Raw genomic sequence first — 13541 nt, forward strand, 5'->3', positions numbered from 1 at the left:
TTAATGTGAAAGAGAAACGCGGATATTAAGAAAGTTGAAGTCATTGAAATACTCACCATCAATTAAATTATCATAATTTCTTAATTATGAAAACTAAATACTATAAATTAATTCGATCTATTAATTCTTCATTTATTAATTAGTTTGGTTGTGATATTAGTATTTACTATTAAAATAAGGTCCATTATACTGATAATGCATGAACGTCATATTTACTTGGGAATTTCTTTTCTTTAGCTCCCAAGATGCTACACTTCCAAGGGAAGTGGCATGATCGATCATCCTCCCACTTTATGGGATAAAGGGAAAAACATGGATTTGAAATACTTTTGAATGATGGATCAGTAGATCCACCAATAGCTAGTGTTTTCAGTACTCCAACAGTGGTAAAATCAAAATAAAAAATCGAAGCAAGAAAAAGGTCAAGTGCAAGGTTGACAAGGAACTCATGAACAAACAATATGTATTAGAAAATTAGGTCACCGATATATAAACTTCTTTAATCTGATTCAACAATTAGCACCGATCGATCTCCTTTTCTCTCTCTCTTTCTCTCTCTCTTTTCTTCTCAATGGTTTCCCTCCATTAATTTCTCCTAACATTACAGGTATAAGAAAGACCCATCAATATCAGTCCGTTTCGTCAACATGGCTGAACAGAAATTCATCATGACACATATCTACCAAACCTAATATGGTTACTTTATTTAATTTTTTCTTAATGAGTATGTTTTTCGATGTCCCATGCCTGCCCCATCTTGAGGGCATAAGTAATTGGCATAGTTGATCATCATGTCCAAAGAGGTTCCCATGATGTGCCCAAGTTGTTCTCGTCAAGAAAGCAGCTTGTGTCAACGTATTGGTGTTGTTGCAAGATGGGTTCTTGTTGAGACTGTGTCATTTCCATGCAGAGTAAAGCAACTAAATTGGCCTGCTGGCATTGCATGTTCACCACCTCAGCTTGTGCCTTGGCTAGTTGTGCTTGGAGGTCACTAACTTGTTTTTGAAGCTGAGAAATTGCACCAGCACAGCCATAAACCGGGTCTCTGATCCTCGCATTGGCTTCATAAACCATGCTGCTCACTGCATCTGCTCTCTGGGACTCTGGCAGTTCCTGCAGTTTTTCACAATGGTAACAGTACTGATCAGTTTTCAAAATTGAATCTTGAAAGCGGTCCATGCAATGTTTTAAGCAAAAATCTGATGTGATTCCTAACATGACAATATGTTGACCTTGAAATGAAATCCCAAACTTGCCCTTTGGGGGTTGGTGATGGGTATTGCACCCATGTGCAAGTTGTGGTGTGGAATGGCTTCTCTATATAACTACTATAAACAATATTGTGGTGGGAAGAAGTAGCTAGCACATCAATTGACCTCTAATATGGACACCTTTTTTTGGTTTTGACTTCTTTGTGCAATATGCTGGTAACTAATTGTCCATACCCTCCTCTCTTTTTCTTTTGGTTCTGTCTGGAAATAGTGATTCCCCAATTCAACCTCTCATGATCATTTTTTTCCATAAAGCAGGTGCAGCAGCACTGCAGCTAGCTGCTTTGCTTTTGTTTAATTAGAGAAAGCAAAAAATGGTTGGAGTTAAAAAAAAAAGAGTTAAAACCATTTAAAAATCTAAAGGCCCTCAAATGTCCACTATCGAACTTTTTCTTAAAAAAATATCATAGCGGTTGAAGAAAAATCAATTTTTGGAAAAATTGTTTCAAGTCAAACCTGAAGAACTGCATTGTGCTTATACATTGGACGAAGAAAAAAAGGGATGAAAAGACATAAAACTAATTTCTATTAATGTTCAAATCTCTTAAATTCAAATATTATGGAGGAAGGCTACTTGTCCTATAAGGAAACTGATGGAAACAAAAAGAACGTCTTATGGTACCTGCAAAAACTTGATGATGTTGCTGGCTCCAAAGACCCTATGAGCAATGGTGAACTTGTATGGCTCAGAAGGAGGAAAATAAGGAGCTAAAACACACTTGTCAACGCAACGCCGGCGAAGGATTTTGCAGGCAGCACAAGGGCTAACAACAGCCGGAGGAGGAGGGGGAGTGGCAGCTGAAGGTGGAGTAAGATTTGGAGAAGATTTTGAAGGAGAAGGAAAAGTAGTCGGAGAAGAATGATGAGAAGAAGGTGGTGAAGAAGAAGATGGAGAGTAGGAGAATTGAGAAGGAACATTGATCGGAGATATTGCTGCAGATTGCTTAATCATATCCATATTTGATCAGAGAGAGAGAGAGAGAGATGTGGAGAAGGGAAATGGAGGAGCTAGTTGCTGCTGCTTTGCGAGTATACTTCACAGAAACCAAAAGGAGGGAATATATAGAGAAAGAAAGCATTTATTTTAATGATGTCAAGCTTATGTCATTAATCTTTTAATGATGTCACAATTTGAAACCAGTCACGTTTCGTTTGGTTAGTTTGACAGTGTCCGTAATAAAAGGTGCAAGAAAATAAATATAAAATAAATTTATTTTTCAAATAAGTTTTTATTATTTAAAAATAAAATGGTATATGGACTTTTTTTTTTCCTTCCAAAACACTACATTTTTTTTTTATCTAGTCGTAACATGTCTTTAGTTGGAAGGCAACTCCTAAAGGGCAGGACAGGTTAGGAAGAGTACTCATACAGAACTGCCAAAATTAATTCAGAGAAGTTTCTTTCAGTGCTGGCTATGAATTATCAAATTTCTAGTTGCGTACTTGACCTTGAATTACTTGAACACTTAATTTTGTTTTCAAGGTAACAAACAAATTAATTATGCCTAACCTTGAATTTTTGTCATATATATATATATATATATATATATATATATATATTGCATTTTCTACAGAGAAAATCAAGAGATTTTTGAACAAGTCTTAATATTTTCCGTCAATGTGAAAATTAAAATACTAATAAATATTAGTTGATATTGTGGTGGAGTTGCTTTGCAAAATATTTTTTTATTTTTTAAAATTTATTTTTGATATTATTACATTAAAACTATTTTAAAATACAAAAAGTATATATTTTAAAACAAAAAATATTAAAAACAAGGCTAAACCCATAAACAAACAGTGCTTAATCATACACTATAGAAGAAATAGTTGACTCTAGCTAGCTTTGAGTTTAGCACGATATATATGTGTGCTGAAACTTTTTTCTTCCTCCACTGTCTATATATTAAAAAACCTTTTTCAGGGATCTGTGGATGACATCATAGAGCAAGATGGAAAGAGAACCCACCAGGAATTCAATAGAAAAGTGGGCAAAGAATTGATTAGTTCTATACCAGAAGGTCTACTAAACACGATTATGTCGAAAACTAATTGATTAAGATAGCACTAGTGTGCCTTGATCACTCGGTTAGTACATAGATTAAATGCTTCACCTGGGAAAAAAAACATGGCGAAAGCAAAAAAATAATTGGGAAAGTAATCTTGCCAAGTAAGGAAATCAAACGCTTGTATGATTTTGTTGTGCAATATTCTTTAGCATATTCAGATTACTTCAAAAATTAAAATCATTAAAATGAATGTTCAACAATCGGCACCTTTTGAGAGCTGACTCCCTGTAAAGTAGAGGTTTAGACGTTGATGAATTAATAAAAAAATATGTTTTAGTTCTTATAACCTAAAGTTTGAAATATACATTAGATTTATAACAAAAAAATTTAAAAAAAATCATTCATATTTGTAAAAAAATTATCTCAATCTAAAAACTTAAATTATTAGATAATATCTCAAGATATGATTTATATCTTTAATACACCTTCTTAGATGAAAGTCATTTAGACTTGAAACTTGTATAGATCCATACTATCTTGTGTTTAATTTTTATCAAATAAATAAGAATAAAAAAATTCAAACTGATGACCTTTTGACCATCAAATTTATGATACAATATTAAATAATTATTTTAACTACTAAATAAAATTTTAAAATATAATTTATATTATTCTACCACACATAAATATTAACTACTTCACATCCTACTTGACTGATCGTCTACGTGGATCCTTGTTGGTAAGTACTCTCCATCATTGCTTACAAGTCGTTCAAATTTTAGTAGGTATTGCTCATCACTAACTCCATACCAATACTAGTCCTATCACAAATGCCTTTCAGGACTCGGGAGATAAAATTGGCTTCGAGGCTAATGCCAACACAGTACTATACAATCCCCAGCATTAGTCGTACATTAGTTATAATTCTAGGAATAAATTAACGACCTTCTGTTATGTCATCATAAATATCACTGTCAAACCTTTGTTCCAGCGATCAGAACCACACATTTGTCCGAATTCCTGAATTTGCAGTGATGTTTTTGTTACTGATCTTGTTGGTAAATTAACTAAACATGAGTAGGTGTGGATCATCGATCTTGGTACCAACCTGTCGAATCACTTACCAAGAGACCTTGTTATAGAATCTCAAGGCTGATGAAGTAACAGTAGTTTCGGCTTCTCTCCACTAGTCTGAATAATGTATGAATGTATGTATTCCACAATACTACAGAAATGATCGCGTGGACATACACATGTATTCATAGACAGGCAGGCGGCACTAACATATATGCAATATATATATAGAGACGTCGAGAGCGCAAGCTGCTCTTTCTCTTTGAGATATATTGCCATCTGCATGGGGGAAAATTAAAATTAAAGTCTCGACTACAAAGAGAATGCCACCTGGCCGATCTAATTGCCATCCAAATTAGTTCATCGGATGCCGGCCTTTTACCGAGGGATTATGACTTGCAATGCTGCCACAGCAGACCGAGAAGGAGATGCAACCTATCACCATCTTTCAACTACTTAACTGCATGAAGTGGCGAGTATTAGAGATAATGACCGAAGATTTAAGAGAGTACAACAGATGGAGCCCTAAGCTCGCATTGTCCATGGTGGGTCACTAGTTCGGTGAGAACCGATGGCTCGTGGGGGAGCAAGGAAACGAGAGAGAAAAGAGGATCCTTATCATCTTCGTTTTGTTATGAAAAGTCCCCTAGAGTGTGACCTTTTAAAGGAGACTTTCGTTTTCTCCAAGTAATATTTCTACGCTCTAATGCCATTCTTTCTTCAAGTTAGAAATTTTTGGGTTTGTAACATGGTTTGTAGTGCGAAGTAGTTGGACAGTATTTTTCTTGCCTATTCTTAATTTCAATGTGGTGCCTTTGTTAGGTTTCTCCCCTTTCGTCACCGATATATATATTAATTTTAAATTAGTTAAGAAGAGTAATTATAAAAAAGACCCCAGGACAAAAAATAGTTAAGTGCTCGATATTCGTTGCAATATTAATTAATTAATTTATATGTTTGTTATATTAATTGTATTTTTTTTCTTTAAGTTGGTTAGTATTCTTGGATTGATTCTCATGTGTTGTTGAGATTAAATCGAGATCTTCCCTTTTCAGTTCAAAAATAGACAGACTATTCACATTTAATATATATATATATATATGTTTGAATTAACAACAGTAAGTGAACATTTTGTTTGTGATTTTTAATTCTATATATCTTTTTTTCTACTAAAATACTATTTCTATATATCTTTATAAAAAACCAAAAGTAAGGAGAAGATACATAAACCCGTGTGGCTAATGTCTCTTTATCTATAGTTGACTTTTATTTTAAAAAAACAAAACAATAAAAGAAAAGAAGTCTGTAAACTTCAAAATAATTTTTTATCATTAAAATGCATATAAACAAAAAAACAATATATATTTATATATATTATTCAAGAAACTGTTTTATCAATTTGGGTCTAATTCAAAATAGCATTTTTTTTTTATTGGAGTGGCTCTCGTAATATTGTAAAAAGCAAAATCTTGATGAATTATTCATTTTCAATGGTGGTGTTTTTCTATTGGATTAAAAAAAGAAAGAGTAGATAATTAATAAGTGCCGTAAACCACTAATTTAATGAGTCCACTCTCAAGTTTTCTAATTCGAGATTGATACCAAATATTAGAGGCTTCGCGGTTCCATGCTCGAAGTTTTTCAGTGGATACGTTTCTCAACTTCTCTTGTCACGTTCGAGACAGACAGAGAGTCTTCTGCGTGTGGACCAAGGCCAAGTATAAAGAGATATGGAATTATTACCCCACCCATATAATAGAAAGGTAAAAAAAAGTGATCAATCGATCTTAAACTCCATTATTAACCATGATTGACACAAGTCATGATCCTGTGACAGATGACTTTAACATTTCTTAAATTTCCCTTTTAATTTTCAGCAACCTAATACTCATGCCAAATTCCCCTAAAGTCAACAAATGTTCATAATAAATCTAGCCACCAATATGTTCAAATTCCTTTTTCGCACCCAAAATCATGCTAGAATTATTTAGCCTCCACCACCAATGAATGCTTGTTGCTCGTCTCTCCTATACTTCACAGGGGATCAAGCGTGTGCGCATGGATAATACAGATAAGCATCTGGAATTACGTAGCAGCCAGATTTTGAATCGATGTGAGTCATGTTTATGAACATTAATTAAAGGTAAAAAAAGGAATTTCGTACACAATTAGTCCAGATTAGGCCGAAGAGCTATGATTCCATAACGAGCAAAAAAAAAAGGAGGAAATTTGGTAGTCCGCATCTTACAAACACGAAGACAAGAGATGAATGAGGCACATGAGCCTCCAATATGAGAATCAATGGTAAGACTTAAAGATAAACTAAGACATGATGTTTGAAACGGGATCAGAGAAATGAGACTTTTGACTACACAGCACATAAGAAAAGGTCCTGCAGCCATTCGGCTGTTCCACAATGGTTTATATATAGCATAGTAAACATAAGATATTATAGTTTAAAAAAATTTGGTGAAGCAGCGCGTATTTTTATCAAATTGCGTTTTTAAAATGAGGTGAAAGTTGTATCTAGTTATATTAATCATGTGATTGTTTTATATAAAAATCAAAATTTTATAAATTTCTTCTTTTAAATATATTTTATAAGTCAAATATACATCTTTATCTAACTTGTAGGCTACAAAATATATAGACTATAATTAAAATCTCAAAAAGTTATTATTCAGATAGTAGTTGTTATCTATTTTTTAATATCAATAATGTTGCCAGACTTGTGATAACGGGTGATTCTGAGTATTTAGGTATGGGTTTGTCATAACTATATAAGGATCTGTTCCAAACAAATTACATGGATGACCTAACAAATGCATTTATTGACCATTATAATAGGTTTAGGTCCAAGAGTAGATTTGATCGCGCTAGACCAAAATAACATATCAAAAGGGCATTTACTTTTGATTTGACCATAGGATGAACTCAAATTTTTACAGGACTTTTCAGAGGTCATTTTGCCTATAGTAGTCACTGTGTCGCTACGTGGACCATCGAGTCTCTAGATAGAAAAAAATCTTGCCAGACCCATAAATTTTGGTAGTTTTGAAATTTTTTCATGTTATTTTTAGAATTGGTTAACTAATTTCACTTACCATTACAAATCGTGGCCGACCGGTTAAGCTAAAAAATTAGACTTTCTAAAGCACAAAAAGATAAAATGTATTGTTTCACCAACCTTTTTTGAAATGAATATGTTACTTCATCAATTTTTTATGTTTATTATGCTAATTGTCCAGTTGATGCTTCCACAATGCAATCTAGATTCCTTTACTGATTACACAATAGTTTTGGTGTTTGATAAATTATTTTCTACACGCACCTTTTATCTAAGGAAAATAATTAAAGTTGATTAAGGAACACATGAAAATTGCTTTTGCTTCATAAGTGGTGGTTGTAATGTCACCCCCCGACCAATTATAAGACCAAAGAAACCATTATTTTGCTGGTTGGGGTGTGCGCATGCTTTCTAAAAATAGCAAAGTTCTAATGCAATTATCACCATCTCAGTAATTTTCTGTCACCAATTAATGAAAAAAAAATAAATCCCAATGCTTTTCCAGATTAGAAATGGGTTTTTTTTATGATAATTTGTTTTTTTTTGTTTTTTTCATTATATATCTCTGAATCTATAGTGTTTGTTTTTGCATTATAATTTGTTTTTCAAATTATTCCCCACTTGAAAAAAAATATAAAATTAATATTTTTTAAAATTTTTAAATGGTTTGGAATGACTTACATTAAAAAATTTAAAATAATTATTTTAATATATTTTCAATTATAAAAATACTTTGCATGAAGATTTTTAAAAAATAAATCTGTATGAAAATTAAATCAAATATTCCGACCAACAATGCCTTGGCAATACCTCCTCAATAAAAGAGTACTTAATTTCAAAAACTTTATTGCGTATTATGTGATAATTCAGCCATTATTATGTGAAAATAAGAAGAAAGAGAAGTAAACCTTAATTATATTACGAATTATAATAATTTTTTCTGTCCAAATCCATAAAACTATACATAGGCATATCAACATCATGCTTCCCACGAGAGAGGACTTAACATGGAATTATATGTAAATAACCAAACATCCCAATCAGTCTCGTAATTAATCAGTTCAGTGCAGCTCATTAGACTAAATTAATTAGATCTCAAGCAATATCAAGAAATTGGATTGCACCAGTTTCCATTAAGGTCCACGCGTCATTGCTTAGTTTGAATAAATCTTGTAGGGCTTTTTGCCACACGGTTTCTTCCTTTATTTTCATTTTTTTTTAATTTCTTTTTAATTTAACATGAATATTCAGACTAGTTTACACACTTCAACTAATTCTACGAATTAACTAACTTTATTTTCATTTTCTTGAATCTATCTCCAGTGACCTTCTAGAAAGAAGAGATGTAAATGCAGGGCACCCATTTCAAGAAGAAAAACCTCTCCCGCGGTTAATAGTCTTGTTTACTTGCCTGCAAGAGTACAAAAGTTAGCCAGAAGTTGCTGTCTGTAGTCAATTTGGACAGTGATTGTGCTCTCGTTAATCAACAGAAAAGGGAAAAACTGATTTTTTATTTTATTTTGTCTATTTTTTTGGTTTAGTGTAAACTGAATTAAGTTGTGGAGAAAAGCAAGGGAACGTGAAGTTGATTGCCTTTAGTTCGGGAAGAAAATTCATAGAGAAGAACATTGTGTTTTAGACAAGGTCAGCAATCGTGTTCTGGAGATTGAATTTTAAGTTAGAATTTTCTGCTGTTTATTTTCTAGGGAATCGATCACTCGGTCATGTATAATCATGAGTGGAAAAGAAATTAAACAGCTGCATAATTTTAATTTCCCCCCCATTTGTTTAGCGAAGAAAAAACTCAGTCTTGCCCTGTTGACACGACCTTGAGCACGCAATTCCTTCACACGACAAGTTTCTGGGCACCATTTTTCTTAATAGGAAGTATGTGTTTATCGTAGTTATTTTAGGTCTTTGCCAGAAAATGTGAAGGCTTAAACATGAAACATGTTGATCAGGGTAAGGTTGGGTGAGACTTCTCCTACCCCAACTCACAAGGGTCAAGGTCATGTCTCCCTATTTAAAACCTAAAGTGGTTTCATACTGGGTAAATTTATGGATTTTATGGCTCGAACAGAAACTGGAATAAACTGTTGTTTAAATCTTCTGGTGAAAATATTGTGCGAACAGCTGCCTTGAGCTAAATTGTTCCTTGCAAATCTCAGACTGGATCGATCTAGTTGATTATGTGCCATGAACATCCTCATTAGTTTCTAATTGTACAGTAAAATCAATGCAGTCATAAAGCACTAACTCATTGCATCCAAAAAGTAGTGAATCCTGCAAAGGGATATTGAGAGAAGGTGGCGCGCACAGTGGAAACACCAGATATTCACTTAAACTGATATTCTTTTTTTAGCAAAAAAGGGTTGCAAGTGGCGCGCACAGTGGAAACACCAGATATTCACTTAAATTGATATTCTTTTTTTAGCAAAAAAGGGTTGCAAGTGGTGACTTTATTATAGCAAGTAAACAAGAAGGCAAGCGTCCTTGATCTCTAGAAAAAGTCCATATTCCCATACCTTAGATACTGCTTGGTGCTTGCTTCGTTCTGCTTGACCATGAACAGCTGACAAAATTAAGATACAAGGCATGTAACCCTTCCTCAGGGACACAAACTCCACTAACCCAAAGTGATGCATTAAATTAATATTTCTTTTTTAAAGTAACCTTTCATGTTTGTCAACAAACTCTATTATATTAGTACGAGCTCACATTTTTTTACAGGGATCAGAATGGAAGAGCAAATGAGCAACCATTTTCACACTTTGCAAAGCCAATTAGTCCCCGCTGCTGATCCCTTCAACTTCACACAAGCAGGAAAGCAACTTAGATGATGAATTAAAAATAAACTACTGAAATACATTCTGGCATTAAATGGATGAGTATAAGGAAGAATTGGCGAATCAGTCTACAGAACTACAATGAGTTGCCATTACCTAACAATGGGTTATCAGTTTTTCATCTTTCCTTTTCTCCGCTATAAATAGAAATCTGATGTGCAAATCCCAGTATCCGTAGAGCGGATACTCAGATTCAAATTGTATAGCATATGAATCTAACGGAACAACATGATCAAACCTGAGGTAATACAATCCAAAATGATCCCAGAAATAGAAAGGAGAGATTTTATTGCACTGTTTTACGCAGCAATTGTACAAAATTTTGATTCTATCATCTATGGGAAGGTTAGATTTTATTGCACCGTTTTATGCGGCAATTGTACAAAATTTTTACTCTATCATATATGCATGGCTGGCTTAATTGAAAATCAACACGACAGTATACAAAAGAACAGGAGTAAGGACTACAGAACTAGAAATATCAGGACTTTTGAGGAACAAAAGCTCAGTGTAATTTGGTAGGATTGCAACTCTCCTCTTTCAGGGTTGGTGTATTTTTCCCTTCTTTGGCTTTCAGAAGGCAGACTCTAATCCCCTTCTTTGGCGCGATACCTTCTCGAATCTTTTGCCAGAAAAATATCTCTTCAAGTTGTTTAAAATGAAGAAACTGATCCAAAAAAATTACTGAAACTCGGCTTTGAGTTTAAATCCTGATGAATCTGAGCTAAACTTGACGATGAGCCTTCTCCAAGTTAACACTTTCCAGAACAACCCCAATAAAAAGTCACGAAGATAACATGCCTTTTGATGTGCTTTTCCTCCTCTTAATAAGGCCATCCATCAGATCAATGTAAGTAGATTTAAGTAAGATGATGTTCTTTTGAGTCGATTCATGGAAAATTTTCATTGCATCCTTGTACCTCCCTTGAGAACAAAGCTCATTAATCTTGTTTGAATAAGCAATCGCATTTGGATGAGGTTCCTGGGGAATCTCACTGGTCCTTGCATCCTGCCTCTTCCCCAATTCTAAGAACTGATACTCCGATTTTCCTTTCTCAGCAATTTTTGATATGAACTCCTCTGCATCCTTCATCCTTCCAGCATCAGTAAGTCCACCGAGAATGGCATTATATGTATAACAATCAGGTCCTAGTTTCTTTTCCTCCATTTCTGCAAGAAGATCAAAGGCTTCCCCAAATCTCTTCTCTTTGCAAAGAGATAAAATTATTGTGTTGTATGAAACAGCATCAACATCTTTACCCTTTGAAATCCATGTGTTGAAGAGCTTAAGAGCTTTTTCAAGCATACCTTCTCTGCAGAGCCCACAAAGAAGAGTATTACAAGTAACTACATCTGGCTTCAAGTTTTTCTCAACCATTTTGTTGTGGAACTGAAATGCTTTCTCAACTTGACCCTCCTGGCAATATCCATGAATAATTGTGTTGTATGTAATTTCATCAGGGACCAAACCACTCTCCAGAAGTTCATCCAGCTTGTCTAATGCTTGATTAGTTTTTCCCATTTGGCATAAGCCTGCAATCATAGAGTTATAGGTGATAATACTTGGAATGATCTCTTTCTCCTTCATCTCATCCCAAAGCCTCAAAGCTTGACTTGCCTTTTCATGCTTAAAATATCCTATGATCAAAGTGCCATAACTAACTTCATCAACAAAATAGCCTCGCCTACGAGCACTGCAAAGCAAGTCGTGTGCTTCATCAAGCTTCCTCTCCCTACAGAGGGCACGAAGCATAGTGTTAAGAGTCACATCATCCATCTTCAGACCTTTCCTCCCCATTTCATCCATCAATCGGAATGCTTCATCCATCTTCCCCACCTTACAATGCCAACTTATCAAAGTATTATAAGTAACGATATCTGGCAAACACCCACTTTCTTCCATCTTTCTAACAGTCTTATCCACTTCATCCATTTTCCCTTTCTTCACAAACCACTTAACCATCACATTATAAGTAACTGAATTCGGCTTCATTCCTCTCCCTTCCATCTCGTCAATCAATTTAAACCCCTCCTCACTACTCCCATGTTCAAAACACCCATTAATTAAAGTATTATACGTTACCACATCGGGTGACAGCTTCAAATTCTCCATCTCTTCCCTTAATCTCATTGCCTCAGCAATCCTACCCTGTTTACAAAACCCACTAATCATCACATTATATGTCCAAGCATCTGGCACCACATTATTCTGCGACATTAATTCAATAACGTTCGCTGCCTCCTTTAACCACCCTAACCTACAACACCCCACGACCAATATATTAAACGTAGTCCTATTCGGGAACAACCCTTTATTTTTCATATCCAACAACAAATCCCTAGCCTCATTTAACCTCCCTTTCTTACACAAACCATCCAAAATTGTATTATAAGTAATATTATCTGGCGGACATCCATAATCCCGCATTTTACCCAAAACCCTTATTGCTTCACCAAACCTGTTCTCCATGCAAGATCCATGAATCAAAATATTAAAACTGTTTGTATTAATCTTAACACCAATCTTAATAAAATCAGTAAAGACAGCTTTAGACAATCTGATTGAATGCGAAGACGGGTATCTCACTAGAGCATTTAACAAAGTATTGCAAGTTAACAAAGTAGGCTGCATACCCAATCTCTTCATTCTGTTAAAAATTTGTGCAGCTTGATGGGGCCTACCGCACGCAACATAGGCTCCAATGGAAATATCAAGAAGAGGCTTCGAAATGTGCAAACAGGAGACCGGGTTATTGGTTTTTTGGGGGTGGAGGAGGAGGTAGTGAAGGGAGCTCGATTTGTCGACGTGGATAAAGGAGGAAAGAAGGGATTTGGCAGCGTAGAAATGGCGGCACCGGAGAATGGAAGGGAGAAGAGAGAGTAGAGGGAGAGGTGAGTGGTGGGTAATTGAAGGAGGGAGGTATGTGTAAAACTGAAGGAGAGTGTTAGGGTTTTGAATTAGGGTTTTTGAATTTAATAAAGAGATTAAGAGGCTAGGGTTAGTGGAGAGATGGGGAATGTAGGGTTTTAGGGATTCAAAGGAGACGTTTTCTGAAGTTAGGATTTTTGTTAGGGTTCCTAGTAGGTCTTGTTCTGATTGTGGTTTAGAATTTTGGGGATCTCGTGCTGGTGTTTCCATTGTTGAAAAGTTTCAAGCTTTGATTAGAGAGTTTTAGGGTTTTGAGTAGATGCAGATTGCAGAGGGATAGGCGGGTAACTGGAGAGAGATGGAAAAGGTTCAAACGACATTGCGTTTGGTTTTCATTAAACAAAA

At 34.7% G+C, this 13541-nt stretch overlaps 2 protein-coding genes across 2 annotated transcripts; both read right to left on the reverse strand.

Annotated features, from left to right (window-relative positions):
• Positions 1-449: 449 nt before the first annotated feature.
• LOC133696930 (LOB domain-containing protein 1-like) lies at positions 450-2289 on the reverse strand. Its single transcript, XM_062119228.1, has 2 exons — positions 1894-2289; positions 450-1113 (listed from the first exon to the last, which is right to left on the reverse strand). The coding sequence occupies exons 1-2, from the start codon at positions 2227-2229 to the stop codon at positions 790-792; spliced, it is 660 nt and encodes a 219-aa protein (XP_061975212.1). The 5' UTR covers positions 2230-2289; the 3' UTR covers positions 450-789.
• An 8237-nt stretch (positions 2290-10526) lies between these two features.
• On the reverse strand, positions 10527-13541 carry LOC133696336 (pentatricopeptide repeat-containing protein At2g16880). The gene has a single exon (XM_062118508.1). The coding sequence runs from the start codon at positions 13404-13406 to the stop codon at positions 11052-11054; it is 2355 nt and encodes a 784-aa protein (XP_061974492.1). The 5' UTR covers positions 13407-13541; the 3' UTR covers positions 10527-11051.

The sequence above is a fragment of the Populus nigra genome, chromosome 6 (genome assembly GCF_951802175.1).
Source record: "Populus nigra chromosome 6, ddPopNigr1.1, whole genome shotgun sequence".
Taxonomy (NCBI): Eukaryota; Viridiplantae; Streptophyta; class Magnoliopsida; order Malpighiales; family Salicaceae; genus Populus; species Populus nigra.